Source organism: Lissotriton helveticus, chromosome 5_1 (genome assembly GCF_964261635.1).
Source record: "Lissotriton helveticus chromosome 5_1, aLisHel1.1, whole genome shotgun sequence".
NCBI lineage: Eukaryota > Metazoa > Chordata > Amphibia > Caudata > Salamandridae > Lissotriton > Lissotriton helveticus.
This window is the reverse complement of record NC_136065.1, coordinates 1,405,474,760-1,405,496,002: the sequence shown is the minus strand read 5'-3', so window position 1 is coordinate 1,405,496,002 and position 21,243 is coordinate 1,405,474,760. Positions and strand designations below refer to the sequence as shown.

Genomic DNA, 21,243 nt, shown 5'->3' with positions numbered 1-21,243 from the left:
ATACCAAATAAGATCAATAGTCCTCTGATGTCAATTTCTGTGATGTCACTTCTTGTGATGTTACCAAGGGCGGCTCATCCACTAGGGTGGAGGAGCGTCGCCCTACGTCTTTCTCACAGTGCGAGAAGCAGAAACACAAAATGCTAAAACTACCATTTTATGTTTCTGCTTCTCGCACTGCAAGAAAGCAGAAGTGTTTAGTTGGGGGCGGGTGGGTCTGCTTTAGGGCAGGGGAGGAGGCCTTGTACACTGCTAAGGGCGCTGACTGTTTGGTCGGCCCTCCGGGACCAACCAAACCAGTCATGGGCACTCTGTCCTTTCTCCAAGTAGGCTGCAATGCACCCTTCATGGAGAAAATGGCCTCCCCATAGGCGCCCGGCTGGTCTGCGTACCGACCAATCACAATGCTGCCATTGCAGGCTTGATATTGGCTATGGGGAGGGAGGCTGCCTGCTTCCTGTTCCTGCCAGAGGCAAGAAAGCAGGAGAGCAGGTCAGGAGCAGACACGACGCGAGACCTGGGAAGGTAAGTTTATTCTATTTTTAAATTACACCCCCGTGTGCGAACACCTACGAGACCCCCCACTCGCGCATCAGGTTGGCTGTGACTGGATGTTACATGCAAATTAGAGGGGCCTCCCATCTTCCGTTTTGCCTGGGGCCCCAGAAGTTCTAGGAGCGGCCCTGCTTATTGTCAGAGCCCGCCACGGGTAGAGTGAGGGTATTTAGTAAATGTCACTATCCCGCAACACAAATTCAAACTACTGAGATTTTGAATGAAAATGATTCCGTAGATGTTAGGTTATCCTAACAAAACTTATAACCAAGAAGAAATAGCTAGATTGTATATTCCCATGTAACCAATAATGACTCAAGAATTACGGGTGATCAAGCAAAGGGGGTGAGGAGGGGAAAGCTGCAAAGAAACCAGAAGAAATAAAAAAGAGACTGAGATTGTTTACCTCACACTTGTTACGCTAGTAGGAGTCAATGTGTAGTTCCTAATAGGAGAGTGTGTGCCTGCAGGGAGCAATGTTCATTAACTACGACTTCCGTTGTGCATCCTGCACCAATCAGACGGGCCCTCAGAAGTTCTAAGAGACTGGCGGGGCGGGAGCGCAGCGGACACGTCCTCAGCACGCCAAAGACTCGCCTAAGACAAGCCCGTCTGCGCCCAACCGCGCCAGTTCCTCGCCACCTCGCCACCTCGCCATGAACCCTGCCACTACCAGGAGCGATATAATATGCTACTCCAGGGAAACACTATTAAATTTCCAGCTCACTAACGATACCTGCAAGAAGCTCCTCCTAACACGCAGGAAGGGCTGTTTTAAATGCCCTTGCGGCTTCTCCCTTCCTAAACCCTCGACACTTCCGTCCCGTAGAGCATTCTAAGAACTCAGCCAAGGCCCTTTTCGATATTGTGAAGGATTTTGTGGAACCGACAGTATGCAAACAACCCGCTATTGAGACTATGGACCTCTGTAATTCCATAGTAAAGTTTTCTCTGAGAAAATTGACAAAATCTATGCGAATTTTTCCACTGTGAAGCTGACGACCGCAACAGATGACAGTCACCCAGAAGACGCTGTTGAAAGAGCGGAATGCTCTTTGGACTGTTTTGAGCCAATCACTCTAGTAGAGACACAGATGGCCTTGGCCTCCGCCAAATTAGGCTCACCTACAGACCTTTGTCCACCAAAAATTATGTCGCTTCTATCTCACACTCTGGCCCCCACAGTCCAAGGGATGTTTAACCTCTCTATCAGGGAGGGAGTAATCCCAGTACCCTGGAAGGAGGCCTATGTTCGCCCTATCTTAAAAAAAAACACAGCTGACCCGAAAGAGTTGTGCAATTATCGCCCGATATCTCTGCTCCCTCTTCTTGGGAAAATATTAGAAAGTCTGATTAATAGGCAATTAAATAGTTATTTGGAGGCGAACAACATCCTGGATGCCTCGCAGTTCGGTTTTAGGAGGGGTTTCAGCACTGAAACGGCCCTTCTAGCGGTGACTGATAACCTTCGAACAACAGTGGACGCAGGAGGATCTGCTATTCTGATACTGTTGGACCTCTCCGCGGCCTTTGATACCATCTCTCACCATAGGCTTGCGGAGAGGTTAAGCTCCTGTGGTATCAAGGGCCTTGCCCATAAATGGCTACGGTATTTTTTGGCAGATCGTTCACAATCATTCCTAATGGGCCCCCATCAATCTGAGAGAACATTGTTGGATAAAGGAGTCCCCCAGGGCTCCTGCCTTAGCCCCACCCTTTTTAATATCTATATGGCCCCTTTGGCCAGGGTGGTGGAGGCCCTGAGGTTCGAAATAATATCTTACGCCGATGACACCCAGTTACTATTTAACATCGGACAACATGTTGAGGTGGACAGAACTCGCTTTGCTACGGGATTATCGTTGATCTCAACTTGGATGACCAACAACTGTCTCCAACTGAACCCAAGCAAGACGGAGCTGATGCTCCTAAGAAAAGCCTCAGAAATCTGGAATAGTGACTGGTGGCCGTCACAATTGGGCTCGCCCCCCACGCCTAAATCCTGTGTCAACAACCTGGGCATTAAACTAAATCAGTCTTTGTCCATGCAGGACCATGTGGCCGCAGTGTCTGGCGCATGCTAATATAGGCTCAGACTACTTAGGAAGATTCTCCCTTTCATTCCCCTAGAACACCGTAGAACAGTTACGCAAGCCCTGGTCATGAGTCGCATTGACTATGGGAATGCGCTGCTGGCGGAAGTGGGTACCACATCCCTGAAGAAGCTACAAGTCATTTAAAATACGGCAGCAAGACTGGTCATGAATATGCCATCTGGCACCCCCTCGCAACCACTATTGAGAAGCCTTCACTGGCTCCCAATAAAACAGAGGTCTTTCTTCAAAATCTGCTGCCTCACTTACCGCGCGCTGCAGGGGCAAGGCCCCGAATATCTTCAGAAGAAACTGGGAAGATATGTCCCTTTACGCCCTTTGAGGTCGAGCTCCCAACAGCTATTGGTGGTTCCACGTACCAGACTCCGCAGATTTGGGGGCATGGCATTTTCATGCCTTGAGCCTAAATACTGGAACAGTTTGCCGCTGTCCTTGCGAGAAACCCCTTCCTACCTGATGTTTAGGAAATATTTAAAGGCTCTGTTGTTTTAAATCCCTCTTCTACCTCTGTGTTGTCTGCTCATCAGGTTGTCCTAGAGTTAAGCGCCGAGATGCCCCCAGGTGATTCGTGCGCTATACAAGAGACAGTAACATAACACATGCTGCAGAAGCCCCCCATCCAATTAAAATTGCTCAGCTAAATATAAGGTCCCTACAAAAACACCATCTAGAAGTCCACGACTTAATAACTAACCACGCCTTAGATATTCTATTCCTCACAGAGACTTGGCTACAAGACGACATGTATTCGGTCATTAACCTAGCCAAACCCATAGGTTACTCTTCCTATATGCTTAATAGACAAAATAGGGGAGGAGGAATAGCAATGATTGCTAAGTCTAAATACTCTTGCCTATTTTCCAAACTAGACATTACAGGCTGTGAATGTGCCCGTTTTAATGCCAAAATAAATCCACAATTTACTCTTTCGGGCATCCTGATATATAGGCCCCTGGACAAGATAAGATCTTCATAAAATCACTTCTTGATACAGTATGTACCTTGGTGACAGGAACAGCAAATTTTAATATTGTAGGAGACCTAAATATTCACTTCGACATTATCAGTGACAAGAAGATAGATACTCTACTGGCTGATCTGGCTGCATTCCAACTCAGCCAGTTAGTCAGAGGCTCCACACATAGCGGAGGGCACCTCCTTGACCCGATTTTTTCCAATCTACCTGCCGCGACTGTAGAATCTCCTGTCCCCATGTCCTGGACAGATCACTGATTGGTGACCATGACATTCCCCACCGGAGAAACACCCAATATTCATAATACACAGCGAGTACTCAAAAGACCTTGGAGAAAGCTTTGCCTCGAAGATCTCCATTCCCTCCTCATAGCCGACCCTCACATAGATAATGTTGATCCGAACTTGGGATATGAAGGCTTCTGTAGCTGGATCAACCAGGCTCTAGACACCCTGATACCGACCAGATGGACTAGGACACGCTCAGGGGATTCTAGCCCATGGTACAGTGAAGACCTTTTCTCCCTCAGGAAAGTATGTAAAACTGCCGAGCGTAAATGGAGGAAAGAATATGACCCAGTACTTAAAGGTATATACGTCCAAGCACAAAAAAATTACCATCGCAATATTTGCAGAACGCGAGCCGCATTTTATGCGAAGGAGATTAGCAGTAGTCAGAACACCTCCAAAACAATTTTCAAAATATTAAAAGAACTTAGTACCAAAAAACTGATTGAAAAGTCTAACCCCTCGCCCTCGCTATGCGAGAATTTAGCTTCCTTCTTCTTGGATAAAATCCAGAAGATTTATAACTCTTTTCCAACAGTACCGTACATCAAAGGACTGGACGTCATGACCACCCCAAGCTCACAGACATACCTGCGCTTAGTCCAGAGGACTTTTGCAAACTTTGCCATAAAATCAATTCCGGTTCACCTGCAGATCCCCTAAAACCCGCACAATTTAGAGCAGCAGACTGGACGGTACTAGGCCCTCTTTGTGATATAATTAACTTATCCTTCTCCTCTGCCAAGATTCCCTCCAGGTGGAAACAGGCATGGGTCTCCCCAGTTCTAAAAAAACCTACACTAGACCCTACTCTGCCTGAAAATTTTAGACCTATATCACTGCTTCCATGGCCAGCCAAAGTGGCAGAGTCCCATGTCAATACCATCTTGACTAAATTTTTGGTGACCAATTCTATTCTTGATAAATCTCAACATGGCTTTCGTGCTGGCCACAGCACCGAAACAGCTCTCCTGAGTGTGACAGAGCATCTCCGAGCCATATTAGGCTCTGGCGAGACGGCAGCACTGATTTTGTTAGATCGCAGTGCTGCCTTCGATACGGTATCACACGAGGTGCTGCTGGACAGGCTAGAGGAGGTAGGAATATCGGGACAAGCCCTCAACTGGATTAAAGCATTCCTCTGTGAGAGATCCTTTAGGGTGTCCATCCCTCCATCCCTCCATTCCTCTCTAAAGAGTGTTCCATCAGACAGGGTGTCCCCCAGGGATCAGCACTCAGCCCTACCCTATTTAATCTATATGTGCGACCACTGGCTGAGATAGCCAGGAAAGGGGGGCTGTCGCTGGTATCCTATGCTAACGACACCCAGCTATTGGTGACACTAAGGGATACGGGCGGTCTGAATGCACATACCTTCAAACAGAGTCTTACCGATATTACCAGCTGGTTGACATCTAACTTCCTCCAGCTTAACGCTGGGAAGACCGAGGTACTGGTTGTGGGAAAATAGGCAGCAGCCTGGGGCGACACCTGGTGGCCGGAGTCACTCGGCAAACTGCCTGACCCAAAATCTCTTGTGAAAAATCTCGGAGTATGGGTGGATTCCGCCCTTAACTTCACTCATCAGACAAAAAAGGTTGCTGCCACATGCTTCGGGATCCTACGGAACCTTAAGCCAATCCTTAAGTTCTTTGACCCATTGACGCGTCAACTCGTAGTGCAGGCAACTATTCTCTCTCGGTTGGACTACGCAAGCTCGCTCCTTCTAGGGGTAAACACAGCCGAGAAAGCAAGACTGCAACGTGTTCAAAGTGCAGCAGTTAGAGCTTTGACAGGCCTTCCTCGGTATCAATCAGTGGCAAGTGCGTTATCTAAACTCCACTGGCTTCCAGTGGAGAAGAGGATACACTTCAAGACTCTATGCCTTGCATTTAAAATACTGAAAACTGCTGCTCCTCCCATGCGGAGTCCGCTACTAACACCGTATACTCCTCGGCATATACTACGCTCGGAAGGACAAAACCTTGCAGTTGTCCCTCGTGTCAAGCTATCTCGGATGGGTGGCCGCTCCTTCCGATACCTGGCAGCCAAGCTCTGGAATGCCTTACCTTCCCAGATCCGTGGCCTAAATGACCTTCTGCCTTTTAGGAACGCTTTAAAAACCCACCTCTTCTGCCAATAAATGTCTGTGTTATATAGTGGCAATCTACATCTGCAGTCACCCTCTCTCTATATTAGCGTAAGCTCCGGAATGCCCCTTTGCTGGGGTCGCCGAGCGCTATACAAATATATATAACATAACATAACATAACATTTGGATAATTTGGATATTGGTCTTGCCCGTCGTAGTACCTAAACTAACACCATCGTGTGAGAAACAGTTTGGTGAAGTCTATATTACAGCTGTGCTCAGGTACTAATCTCAAGTTTCTCTTAACTGTTAGAGAGTATTGATTTTCTTCTGTTACTTTACGAATTCCCCTGTTCACTTGTGTACAATGGATGGTTTGTAGCCAGTTTACGCTTTAACTCAGGCTATCCTATTCCACAGCACATGAGACCCAAGCTGACACAGGACCAGGATAATGGTAGGTCATTATTTCCAAAGAACTGAACATACATTGTGACCCCTCATTCTACTGTAGGCAATAATTCTCAATAACAATGAATGAGTAAATATTGCTAACTCACCCTTTCTAGACCTAGGCCATGTGATATATTGTCTGCTGCAAGGAAAGCTGATGCCAAGTGAACAACAGCGCCAGCTTCACCACAATGAGGTCGAAACAGAAAGGTATTCATCCCTCTCGCCCTACAATAAAATAATCATGTTAATGCCAGAATATCAAGTGTATAAATATATATATATATATATATATATCTACTACGTTGTTAGTTAGCTTTATTTTTCAATAATAGTGAAGTAAAGCAAAATGGAATATACATGTACATATTTCTGAACTGAAATGTGGTGATGTATTTGGTACTTTTTTAAGACAATGCAACCTGTTTTGATTTCTCACGTTAGTTTTGTACTTTAAATAAGGGCAAAAAACAAAGGGCCTTATTTATGAAGGCCTTGCGCAGCCGGTGCGTCACTTTTAAAATGGGATAAAGTGACGCACCGGTAGCGCAAGGCCTTCATAAATAAGGCCCAAAGAGCATAAAAGTACCAGCAAGTATTATTCAATGACAAAGCACTGGCCTATGAATATGTTACCATTAACATACTGGCATGATCACAATAGGTCAAAAGTTTAATGACAAAATACAGACACACGCACAATACACACAATCTAATAAAACCAAAAAGATGCGTGCCGGGCAGCGTGACGAAATGAAGTCTCACCTAAATTCACGCATGGATGAGTAGTCAAGGCAAAGACAACATTAATTTTAAATAACGATTTATCACTGTCAACAATGACGCGAAAAATAGAAAGTAATACATCCCTGGCGTGCGGATTCAACTTCCAGGAGAGCATGCAGGGCAAAGAGGGAAGCACAGCTCAAAGCCATGCAAGGATAGAAGCACATTTTGGCATCAAAAGATAATTTAGCCACTACTGTCCTCCCACATTTATTATTGTATAAAGGAGTTTAGTATCGTGTGAGCCTGTATCCTGTGACTGCTACATTGCACTGAAAGGAAAATAACAAACACATCGAGGTGAAGGTAAAATTAGTAGGGGCATATTTACATGACCCCTGCCCCACAAGAATGTCACTTCTTTTACGCTTCCGGTGGCGCACATTGCTGAGCCATGTGACTTTTCATGGCCTTGTTGTAGTGTAGTTCCTATATTCCCAATAGGCGCTGCGCATTGGGATAATATATCCTATAGATTAGACGTAGGACTGAGGTCAACTAGGTCTCTATCGAATATACTAAACTTAATAGTGAGTGCCAGCTAGCTCAGAGGTCTCTAGAAACTTTTTCGAATTCACAAGAAGGGATTAGTTTCTGACAACCGCATAAACATGACAACTTTGTTTCTCAAGAATAAGAAATATATCTCTAGAGTCGCGGAAACAATAGATAAGTATTTCACTCAGTCAATTGTGCATGCTTCATTTCTACAGAGTTGCAGAGAAATAGAGAGACCGGCGTTTTCAATAAAAAAGGTTTATTGAACAGTCTTCTTTCTCATACAAGAGAAGTGAACTGCTACAATCATCATGCAGACTGCAAAGTATAATGCGTACAGCGAGAATAGTATTATAAAATAATACTGTAAGAGCATTGTATAGTTTCTAAGCCATATAAAAATACATACATACATACACAGGATAGAATACTCAACTGGTGCTTCTAAAATATGCCTACCCCAATGTACCTCACGTAGTACGAGGGAAGAAGTAAGTATTGTGTAGCATAGGTTTATATTTTCTTTGCCAAGAATATATCCAAGATTTCACTGGGTTCTAATCAGCTTCATACCTTAGTTAGAATGAAGGAGGTCTGGTATCTCTGTCTCGGGACTCGATTTCCCAACACCCCGCAAGTGGGGCTTGGAAACACTGGAGCTGGATTCTCGGCAGGAGATGAGCAGCTTCCTGATCAGTGCGTCAGCTGGAGGGTCGGCTTCTTTAGCACTTGCTGTAGCAAGCTGCATCAGGCAAGTAGATAGTCGAACTGAACCACCGTGTCTTGCTAGAGCAAGTGAAGGTATATTTATACCTTGAAGGTGTCTAGGAATGCCATAGTTTGACGTAAAGTCGGGCATAATAACGTCAGTAAAGAACACCTAGGGAATAGTTGTTCTTTGCAAAGTACATGAGTTCTTGGACAAATCAATATTCAAGCAATGGGAAGTTCCCTAACTGCTTAAGCCGATTTTCCAAGAAATTGTTGTGACGTTTGGTACAGGTGGAAGTAGCCATGCCTGTATTTGTCTGCATGGGCTATGTCTAAATAAGGGCTTGATTTCCATGCCTATAGAAGGGAAATGTGAATTGTACCTTTATAAGGGCATGAATCGGGAGAATTCACTCGGAGCCTAAAACGCCACACAACATTGTAACTTTGGCCCCCTTCCACACTTTACTCTGCATGAAAGGGGCATTCCTTGGCTGATGCTGTTGGTGTTTTCATACAACACCCATGGATTCTGACGCATTCCCAGATTTACTAGGTTTCATAAACCTGGGAATGCGTTACGCATTAAAGTGGTGCAAGTAGTAGAAATACAATTATTTCTCCATTTTTTGCTCTTTCTACGGGGCATATTTACAAGATAATGACGTGGTGCAAGCCAGCTTGCTGCGCTGACCTGCATCTTTGGAAAAGTGCAGAGATACGTTGTATTTACAACAATACAAAGCATCCTTGTGCTTTCCTCTGCGCTGGTGCACAGTAGGCTGCCTAGCGCCAATGTAGGTATATAAGAAGCCATACTGTATGAAATAAAATTACTGGTTACCCTTGTCACAAAAGTAGTTTTTTCACCTGTGGTGGCTACAGTGTTTCTTTTCTTTTTGGTACTATTTTTTTAGCAGATATATTCATCATATAGGGGCACATGTATCAAAGTACAGTTTTGCGAGTCCTTAATAGCGATTTTTTGCAAATTGCTATAAAGGACTCGCAAACTGCTATGTAGGTAGGATTCGTATTTAAAATAGCGATTCCTACACATTCCTTATTTGTGACTCACAAATTGCGAGGCGCAAATAAGGAATGGCTTCCCTTTCATTACTATGGGCCAAGAGGCCAATAGGAAGGAATGGGAATTGAGTGCGCAATTAGCGAATAGCGAGTACCCACTAGGTACTTACTAGGTACTCGCTAATTGTGGATGCAATTTCAAGGGTTCCAAAAGCATATCCTTTTGCACCCCTCAAATGTGCATGTGTGCACATGTGGCGCACATACATGCCCTAAGGGCATGTACGTGTGCCACATGCACTCTGAAAAAAGCAAAAAAGTGAATTTTTTCTAGGAAATCGCAAATTACCACCAACGTTGGTGGTATTTTGCGATTCCTTAAGGCAATATCACAATTTGCAATGCCTACTAGCATAGCATTTAGGGAATTGCAAATTGCGATTCTCTAAGTGCATGCGCAAAATAGGGAATCGCAATTTTTGCAATACCTTAACTGAAAGGTGTAAATTGCTTAAAACAGGCCAGGGTTCCAAGAAAATTCTAGTTATTTTATCTCTTACAGTCTGGCTTCTTCCATACCTGCGTTCAACCAGGGTCTATTTTTTTTAAAACACACACTGCCAGCACATGTGTATTCGTAAAGCACACATTCACCCCAGCAACAGGGAATCTTGGCGCTGAAATAACAGCTGTATATTGTTACCCAACTCAATGGTACTCATTTTATCTACTTCAAATGGATGAAAGGCTGAGTGGACCTGCCGGGATTTGAACCTGTGACCATGAGGTCAAACACAGGCCCCTGCAGTGAATGCATTAGTCCACTGAGCCACCAGACCCGGCACACACAATCACTATGCCTGGTCTTGTGGCTTAGTGGACTGATGCCTCCACTGTAGGGGCCTGTGGTTGACCTTGTGGTGATAGGTTCAAATTGTGGTGTGTCCACTCAGCCTATCATCATTTTGAGGTCGATAACATGAGTACTATTGAGTTTAGTAACAATAAACATCTGTTATTTAGTTCCAAGATGCCTTTCTGGGTGAACCTGCCTTACAAATACTTATGTTATGTGTGTGCTGCACATCTCGCCACCCTTCACGTATTGTACTTGTCGAATGCACATATACATCTAGCTCAGTCACTGCACACGCACTGCAATGCACAACCCTACATAGCTCATGTAATGCATTCCTCTCAGGCATACATTCACCCGCACATGTACTTACCACACATGTACTGCACAGTACTACACCCTCCTTGTACTTTAACCTTTCCAGGCAATATACAACCAACGCAGAGTCACCGCTCATGCGCTATGCAGAACTCCGCATCTACCTGATGTAGGTCAAGGGTAAGTCAAGCACACAGTAGCTGAACTATTAAAAGGGTAATTGAGCCTGTTGGTCTCTCTCCAGTGACACAGGGTAGAAAAGTCCTGTTAACTACTATTGATCACTACATGGTATGCTGCCACCACTGCACTTGTCCTCCTTAACTCCTGGTGAAGACAGTAGCCTTCCATCACTATGAGGGTAGTACTATGAGCATCCCTCCTGGTCCAACAAGAATGCAATCAGTAAGACAGGCCTACGTTATGAAGCATACACATGATCCATGTCTGCCTATGATGAAAAATTAGCTTTAGGGATCCAAACAGCAGTACAGTTGGGCACTCAAGGCAGGGGTACATGTCTCTTACCATGCAGAGGACCTTTCTGTCCAAACAAGGAGCCTGCTCAGAGTGAAGTATTGAGTTGATTAGGGTCACAGTATTGAGAATGTTCATGGACACAAAAATGTTGTCTTATCTCTTTTAAAAAAAATTGTTTTTATTGACATGTCAATCATAAAAAACATACATATGCATAATATGATCCGTTAGCATGGCAGTTGTTCTGTTCCCCTCCCTCTGACAGCCACTTAAACTCCCAATTGCAAGCCACTATCATATTTTTTTGGGGTGTTGAAGCAGTCCTAGCAACACTATTCGTATCTCCTGAGGTTCTACTCGCCCCGTGGCCTCACTCAATCTAGTCAGTTCCATCTCCCAGTATGTCGTCAGCTGTCGGCACACCCACACCATGTGTATAAAGACTTTTGCCTGAGTGATCAGCATAAATTCACTGTAGAATTCAAGGGGTAAGATATGTCTGGTATAAACAATTATATTGGATAAGTTTAAAACGTGCATTAGTGTTCGCGACTTTCACCCCTTCGTGAATTTTCTTCCAGGTCATGGCGGTCAGAGGCTCCTGCAGTATTGTCTCACAATTTGCTTGGACGGGAAGGGGCTGCCCCAGGTTGTCATACCATAGCGCACTGCACAGGTGTGAAATCAAGCATCGGCCCTATGCTATAGTTAGCATAATTTGAAGGACATTGGTATGGGGGTTCCCGCAGGAAAGGACGGCCAAAGTTTGCATGTCACTTTGAAATTTTCCCTTATTGCAAGAATTGGCCCTTCCCTAAATCAAAGGCAGCTTCCGCCTCCACCCTTGTAAGGAATTGCCCACTATCATAAAGGTCCCCCATTTGGTGACATCCCCCTCTTACCATCTCCGAACTGACATACAGTCACCAATCTGTCTGAATGGTTTCACCACTTATAATGGCATGTCCGGGGCATAAGGTGCCCACCTCACTTCCTTGCGTACTGCCCTATCCCATATCCTGACAACATGTTTCACAATTTGGGGGACATCCAAAGGAACACCAGACCCGAGCATCAAGAGTTCCGGTAAGAGTTGGTCCCCATAAGTACCCCGCAGGAGTTGTTTTTCCCAGTTCATAGCATCATCCAGCCAGTGGACGGCATGTTGCAGTTGGGATGCCATATAACAAAGTGCAATGCTGGGCATCTCCAGTCCACCTACACCCCATGCCCTTTGCAGTGTTTGCAACTGTACCCATTTCCACTTTTATTACCACAAATGGGCCACCACTAACGCATCCAATGCCTTGAAGTGTTGAGTGAGGATTTCTTTAAGGGAATTTTGCATTGTATAGAGACACCTTGGAAGGATAATCATCTTCACAATTGCAATTTTTCCCATCAGGGATAGAGGCTGGTCCCTCCAGAATAGATCAGAGCCTTGTGTACCCTCCACAACTTTTCCTATATTAAGATTCAAGTACGAGGAGGCTGTGTATACCAGTTTGATTCCTAGATACCTTGTCCCTTTAGTTACCCAGGGCCATCCTCCTTTGCCCAGCTCTTCCCTCACCCCCTCGCTAGTCTTCCCATTGGGACCAATCTAGATTTCTTTAGGGTTATATGGAGCCCCAAGAAGGTCCCAAAGTCTTGCAGGATATCAAGAAGGTCTGGTACCAACCGCCTCGGTTCTTGGGCGTACACCACTGTATTGTCCGTATAGTGAGATACCACAAGGTTTGTCTACCCGAGATGCACCCCCCACACTGAGCCAACCGGCTCCGCAAAGTGGCTGCCTGAGACTGCATGCCGGAAGCGAAGATGAGTGGGAACAGGGGTCACCTCTCACACGTGCCCTGATACAACCTAAACAACCCAGAGATCAGCCCCCCCAGACTGCACCCGGGCAACAGGGGCAGTATACAGCAACTGCACCCACCTGAAAAAACCTGGAACTGCTCCGAACCTCTTTAAGACCAATCAATTGATTTGAAGGCCTGCTCTATATCAAGGACTTCCATTACATAATCATCTTCTAAGAGGCATGTTGCATGCCAGACAAGTGGCACGCGTCGCAGGTTGTGAGTGGTATTCCGTCTCGGTATGAACTCAACTTGGTCAGCATGGATCATTGAGGGCATGTCCTGGAGAAGACAAGCCACCAAGACCCCGCTGAGTATTTTCATCTGCAACTCAGGGTCTCTGTCAGGTTTCGGGATCATAACTACCAATATGCACCTCGTGGAAACTGGAAGGGTCCGAGTCATATCGCAATACCAAGCCGGCTTTAGGGAAAAGACAGGGACGATCGATCAGGTACTTCACCTCCTCCTCCTTTATTGAAAAGTTGTAGTGATCGGTCAAGGCAGGCTATATCTAGCCTTTATTGATCTAAAGACCGCCTTTGACTTCGTTCCCAGGCAGAGGCTTTGGCATGTGCTTAAACCTATGCGTATCCCGCTACCCATTCTTAACTTGGTTGTCCGTCTGAACTTAGACAAATTTGCCCAGATAGGATGGGGTTCACAGGAGTAGCATTCAGATCATATCCCAGTCAGCAGGGGAGTTCACCAAAGCTGCGTCCTGGTCCATTACTGGGGGGATGTGGTAGACATGACACAACGCACGTTGCCGGAGCCCTTCCTGGTCATTGAGCCCCGCCCTGTATGCTATGGCCGCACGCTGGAGAACGCTGCTGAACGCTGAATGCTCACTCGCTCGTTGCCTGGGGTACTGAGGACGGCGGATTGCGTTTTCCCTGGCCCCGAGGACTGGATCCCGCGCTTACCGAGCTTGCCGACACCCGCCCGACACCCGTCCGCTCATCCGCCCGTATTAGCAGAGTCTGGGCGCTGGGTACAGGGCTGAGTGAGGCGCCGAGCGCCGGGGCTGAGCCGAGATTGAGCTGAGCAGAGCGGATAAAGGAACAAATGGACACTTGAAGAGAGCAAGTGAGTCTGGTTTCGGGGGTTAATTCACGCAGTTTCAGCACTTAATCCCCCCCCCCCAAAAAAAATCTGGGACTGAGTCAGTTTGTACCTCGACCTCTACTTCGACTGGGCCTCTGATTCGACCAAATAAGCTGCTGTTCCTCAACTTTGCCTTTGCCTTAACTCTGCCTCAACTTCGTCTTGACTGTGTCTCAATGGTGTGACTGCTCTGCTGCTCAGCTGAGCTGCGCTTGTACGCACTATCAGCGCCGTATTACTATACTGTTCTCACTGTTATTCTGACTATCATCACCATCGCTGCCTGCCCTATCCCTATCCAGTCGGTCTTGGTCTTGGTCTTATGCTGTGTTCCTATGCTGTGCTATTCTGTGTCACGTTAAATTCTGCGTTCCTGCAACCCCTGCGGATCCAGTTTCAGGGTGGAAAAGTAATACAGTAATACAGGGGCCACTAAATGGGGGATAGAGAGCGCACAGAAAGCGCACAGAAAGCATTAAGAAAGCACTGACACATTGGCCTCGGGAAAATAGCTGGTTTACCTCAACGTATCTGTTATTGCTGCCGAGAGTATCATTGCACTACAGAGCATTGAATAGCCACTGGATAGTCACCCCTGACTCTCAGCTCCTCGTTTCCTGCGATACCCGTGGAAAAGTTTGATCAGCAGTTGCTTATTTCTATATGAAGATGGCAGCGAAGGTGAGGGGTAAACAGGCAAAGTCTGAGATAGCAAAGGAGTTCTTGAAAACTGGCTTGTCACCAACGGTATCTGTAATTGTGTCTAAGGGTACAAGGAAAGGAAGAAGAAATGTGCAGCAAAGAAATGATTTAAAAAATAAAGTACTGGCATTGGCGGAGAAAAATAGACAAAATACTTCTACAAAATACTTGGAGGAAGATGATGAGGTGGAAGAAGATGAAGAAGCAGAGACTCTATCCGAACTGTCAGCAGAATTAAGTATGCTCGCTGTAGGGGTTGAGGGTGATGGAGAAGGAGATGACGAAGATAAAGTGGACAAAGTAGGGAAGGCCCTGAATAAAAAGGAAGACGGCCAACTAAGTTCCAAGCAGTATCCCCTTTTCAGTAAATCACTGGCTTCTCAGGGGAGACTCACGAGCACCCCTCAGCTGAAGGATTGCGCTGGAGGAAAGGATGTGGGGGCTACACAAACAGCGCAACAACAACAGCAGATGGCACTGCCTAATGACGCACACCCTCCAGTTTCTCAAGTTGAACAGTCGCAGCTTCAGCCCCAGCCCCAAATAAAGCTTAAACCGCATCCTCATCCTCACTCAAAATCAGATGTAACATCTTAACCTGATGAGCATACAGAAGTTACAGAAGAAAATACGCTCCTTCACTTAAACACACCATCCTCGGCCTACTTGACAGCCATGACAGAGGGGAGAGGATGTTGAGGTTTTATCCAATAACTTAAGTACTCTGTCAGAACTTCCGGTGCCAAAAGATAGCTCAGTGCAGGAAATGCCAATAACTAACCTCTAAGAAATAAGGGATCTAAAAGCTGCACAAGCATTTGAAATATCACAACTGCACAGCAGACTCACAAAGATGGAGGAAAACTTAGGTAACCTTCCCAGAAGGGTAATAGAGGCAGAAGCTCGGGTCTCAAAACAGGAGGATACTGTCACCGTCATGCAGAAGGACCTCCATGTGCTGAATAAAGATAAATCCCAGCTGGAGGCAAAATTACAGAATTTAGAAAATTACAACAGAAGGTCCAATCTACGTCTAGTAGGTGTCTTGGAAGGACTGGAGGGCACAGATGTGGTGAAATGGACCGAGGCACTGTTAAAGAGGCGATACCCGTGCTTCAAGGTGACCTAACTATCACAAGAGCACACAGAGTACCTGCACAGAAACCTTCTATTTCTAAATACCCACGAACCATCTTAATGAACTTTTCTGACTGTAGGGTTAAGGAGAAAATCCTTAGTATGGCTATTGCGAGAAGAACTTTAAATACTGACAAAGTAAAACATTTCAGGATTTTCTCGGACATGTCAGCAGACTCGGCTCACAGACGCAAAGATTTTGTTAAAATGATTGACTCTTTTAAGGCAAGAGGGGCTCAAGCGATGATTGTTTAACAATCTAAATTAAAGGTGGTAGCCAAAGGAAAATGTTTCGTATTTACGGACACGCAAGAAGGACAGATACTATTGGAAGGTCTTAATACATCAGAGAAGAGAAGCAGAGTTAATCCAATTGCAGTAAAAATACCTGAAAGGTTCAAGAAAAAGTTCGGTATCATATGAAGAAATCACCTTGACATGATGGGCGGGTGTAAGAAGACTCAGGAAGCGCACATGGATGCAATAAGATGGCATCAAAAAAGAAGAGAAAGAAGAAGGGGACGGAAGTGGGGCATTGGGGGTTTCCGTTCCTTTTAGGGTGGGGTGGGGAGGGGGGAAGGTGAAGGGGGTGTAGCAGAGGGAAAAAAGAGAGTTCATAGCAAAAGTCTTTTTGATGGTAGCACATTGTACAATGCTCGAAAGCGAGAAGTCATTTCATCAGGGTATCATTGTTGCACTAAGGAGGACCCCTGGGTTCAATTGTTGCACTTTAAGGCACTTGAAGCACTTTTGTAATTCATGGTGGATCCATATTTGGATTTGAGATCTGTATATTTGTACACTTTAATGCAGTTTTGCACATTCATTACAGGCAAAGGTTAACTGGGTTGATGCAATATTATATATATAAATGCTTGAGAACTATGCTATTTGCACATCTACGCTGATTTTGCAAATTTTTTCATTTATGTCCCCGTTGGATGCTCTAGACCGAATGTTTGCGAACTTTGCACATTTAAATAAGATTTAGCCGATAGAACCTGCAAGAGCTAATTATGTATGGGCATTGTGGCACCATTTCATCTTATGCGCGCTAGAAATAGCTATGCATAGAACTGCTAGCGTTATTGCAACATGCTTAGATTGCACATTTTACATTTTCTATACTGCTTGCACTTTAGAAATCTTAGTGCTTTTTGATTTAATGCCTGCGTATTTTGCACATACGTAAATAGGATATGGCTAATGGAGTTCGCTAAAGCCAATTACGTAACATGCTCAGATTACAACCCTATATGTTTCTGAGATCCGCATATTTGTACACTTTAATGCAGTTTTGCACATTTCTTATAGGCAAAAGCCGACTAGGTTGGTGCAATATTCACAGAATTTCTATTGAAGATATACTCTGGATAGATACTTCAGAACTATGCTATTTGCACACTTACACTGATTTTGCACATTCTACCATTTGCGTCTCCGTTGGATGCTCTAGACCGAATGTTTACGTATTTTGCACATGTAAATAAGATTTGGCTAATAGAACTTGCAAGAGCTAATTATGTATGGGCAATGTGGCATCATTTCTCTTATGCACTTTAGAAATAGCTATGCATAGTATTGCTGGCGCTATTGCAATATGCTTTAGATTGCACATTTTACATTTTTTATACTGCTTGCACTTTAGAAATCTTAGTACTGTACAAAAAAGTTTGAAAAACAATGAAAAATAAGTTGATATTTCTGTCTTTAAATGCGAATGGGCTGAACAACAGACGCAAGAGAAACACTATAGAATGCTGGTTAAAGAATCTCCGTCCAGACGTAACGCACCATAGGATCTTAGTAGACTCTGAAAAATTCCTGAAGAATTGGGCAGGGTACAGTCTCTCGTCAGTATCTGGGATGGCACAGAGGGGAGTGAGTATCCTCATAGGAAAACACGTCAGATTTGAAATTGAAGGGTCAAACTCAGATCTGAGTGGTAGATGGGCGTTTGCCTATGGGAAAATAAATCAGGTAAATATAATACTTGCCACAATATATGCACCAGTTATAGATGACCCACAGCCAGGTCTAATAATATGGGGGGGTGATTTTAACTTTTTGCAAAATCCCAAAATCGATTCGACTAAAAAAGATCGGCGTCAGAATAAACCGCAAATGGCCATTGCCTTGCAGAGTTGCAAAACGGATTTGGACATTCTTGATGGCTGGCGTCTTCAAAACCCATCTAAATGTGAATATTCCTGCCACTCTGCGAAATATAACTCAGCATTTAGATTGGACTTTTGTCTAATCTCACATGGTCTCGAAATTAGTAGCTATGAACATCTCCCAAATGCATTTTCAGATCATGCGTTAATTAAGATGGAAATGATTATAGGCAACTTGGAAAAGGAAGGATCTAATAGATGGTATTTTAATAAATTGAATCTTGCAGAACCGCAATGGTGCGCAGAAATTGAGGAGGAGATACAGGCTTTTTTTAATCTAAAGAGAGGCTCAGCCTCAATTAATGTAGTATGGGACGCCTTTAAGGCTACATTAAGAGGCATAGTCACCTCCAAAGAAATACCAAAACAAAAGGCTAAGAGCAAGGAAAAAGCTGCTCTACAAACAAGTGTGTCACACACAAATCAAGAGCACTATAGAATCAGATCCCTAGCTACTAAACAAAAGGTATTGAACGCAAAAAAGAAAATGAGGGAATTCTATTATGACCTAGGGGATGCAGCTAGCAGTCTATACTCTCAGAAGCTATATGAAGAGAGCGAGTATACAGGGAGACTGCTAGCTTGGCAAGCCAACGAAAATCAGGTTCGTAATAGAATTGACCGCTTATATGATCCAGTTGCCAAAACCCGCGCGAAGACTACAAAGTCTATAGGCGAGATGTTCCTCAAGCATTACAAGGGGATCTACCAGACCTCTGAACAGGCTACAAACAAAACAATTTTTGATTTCTTAGAGGATTTACAAATTCCAAAATTAGGAAATGATTATAAAAAGTTGCTAATCGAGAAGTTTACAAAAGAAGAATTAGATGAGGTAATAAGCTCCCTACCTAGCGGTAAAGCCACCGGGGAGGACGGTATCCCAGGTGAGTTTTTTAAATCGTTCCCTGGAACTCTGTGTACAGAGTTTTTGAAACTTGCCAATTATCTGTTGCAAGGAGGACCACCGCCGGCATCCTTTCGCACTGCAGTTGTAGTCAGTATTTTAAAGAAAGAAAAAGACAAAGAAAATGTAAACTCATATAGGCCTATAACTCCTTGCTAACCGATTGAATAAAATGTTAGGATTACTTATCGAACCAGACCAGTGCAGCTTTATAGCAGGGAGACAGCTCCACACTAATACAAACTTTTTACTGGAGGCTTTGGAATTTTTTAATGTCAATAAGGTAAAAGCACAGATTTGGTTTTTAGACGCCGAAAAGGCCTTCAATCTTGTCTCATGGAATTGCCTCTTTGCCATCTTGCAGAGTTTTAACTTCCTGTCCGAATTTATATTTTTATTGAAGCAACTCTATATGCACTCTCAGGCACAGATTGTAATTAACTCAGTAAATGCAGGGATATGCAATATAAACAGAGGCACTCGGCAAGGCTGTCCCCTTTCCCCAATTTTATTTGCCCTATTTATTGAACCGCTAACTATTGCAATTAGGGGAAGAGAGCTCATATGACACCAATATCTGGAATGACTAATATAAAACTCTATGCGGATGACATAGTTTTATTTTTAAATCCAAAGTCAGCAAGCCAGTTGGAAATCTTAAAAATATTCGCAAATTTCCAAAAACTAGGTGGCTATAAAATAAATAAGACCTAAACGGAAATTATTTTATGTAATTGCACTGTAGACACCTTATTAACTGAGTTTAAGCAAACATATAATACCTGCCCTAAGAGGTATTTAGGAATTTATATTACAGAAAAAATGGAAGATCTTTACTCATTAAACTATATACCACTACTAAAGAGGGTGGACGCTCAGTTAGCACGGTGGAATCAACTCCCATTGTCAAATATGGGACGTGCCGTCCTAATCCGAATGTCTATTCTTCCACTTTTTAATTTCCTTTTCAGTGCTGCTCCTTGTGCAATATAGGCTTCTTTCTTTAAGCAAATAGATGGTATGTTCTCTTCCTTTTTATGGGCAAACAAGATACCGAGGTTGGCACTTAGCACTTTAAATTGCTCGATTACAGATGGAGGATTGTCCCTCCCAAATATCAGAGATTATTATGCGACATTTACACATCACAGTTTTAGTTTTTTTTTCTTAGATGATCAAGAGGCAGACAATTTTTTATAAAAAAGATCTTATTTGAACTCAATATTAGTGACCCATTAGGAGTAACTAAGTACCCTAAGAAAGTACGATACACGACCATGCAATGGATATTGAAACAAAGAGCCCAGATGCAGAAATATTATGATATTTTAAGAATAAATAGTTCAACGAGATTAATGAATTTACATATAGGAGAGATGGGTACTTTATATAAAAACACATAGAGACGTTGGAAAGAAAATGGTTATGATAAAATCCAGGACTTCATTGCGGGGATAGTTGAAAAACTTGGGAAGAAATTGAAATGGGGCTTCAACACTCTAACACAATTTTAAAATGGTCTTTTGTTAGACTTCATGCTACATTGCCCGAACTTGATATGGGTAACTTATTTTATAAAACCTATATAAGCGAAGCCCTAAATAGCCCTACAGAGAGGAAGGTTAGCACTTGGATAATAATCTTTAACGAGGATAAATCTCCCTCCTTGTTTGAAAAGATTAGGGACAGATGGAGAAAAAGAGAAGATATTGAGATTATTAGAGCAACCTGGGATAAATTAAATAAATATAATAAATCTATATTCCGAGGTGCTAACTTTAAACGGATGCAATTCTTCTCAAAATGGTTAATTTATAGAAAACCTTCGTTTCTCCACAACATTTATCCTCAAGTAGAGGATAAGTGCTTTCGCTGTGAGGAAAAAGGCAATTGGAAACACATTATATGGGAATGCTCAAAATACAGACCCTATGGAAGGATATTGAAAAATATCTTAGAAACACAATAGATGCCCAAATCTCATTAAATGAATCTATCGTGGTTTTCGGTTGCTCTTCTGTTTCCTCTGCCCATGATGAATCCTTATTTTTAGCAGCCCTTGTAGCAAGATCCCTTATCCTGCAACTGTGGAAAACAGATAAAGTTCCGACTCTTAATGCATGGAAATTTAAAATATCAAAGATACAAGGGATGAAAAAAAATATGCAGTAAGATCAGGGGCGTTAAAAAAATATG

At 43.8% G+C, this 21,243-nt stretch overlaps 1 protein-coding gene across 1 annotated transcript in view; it reads right to left on the bottom strand.

The window, feature by feature from the left end:
• LOC144755450 (AMP deaminase 1-like) overlaps nt 1–21,243 on the bottom strand; it is a 2,827,830-nt gene that overhangs the window by 394,864 nt on the left and 2,411,723 nt on the right. The window contains exon 12 of the mRNA XM_078644388.1: nt 6,585–6,705. Coding sequence (XP_078500514.1) covers nt 6,585–6,705 — 121 coding nt within the window. The remainder of the gene's footprint in view (nt 1–6,584; nt 6,706–21,243) is intronic.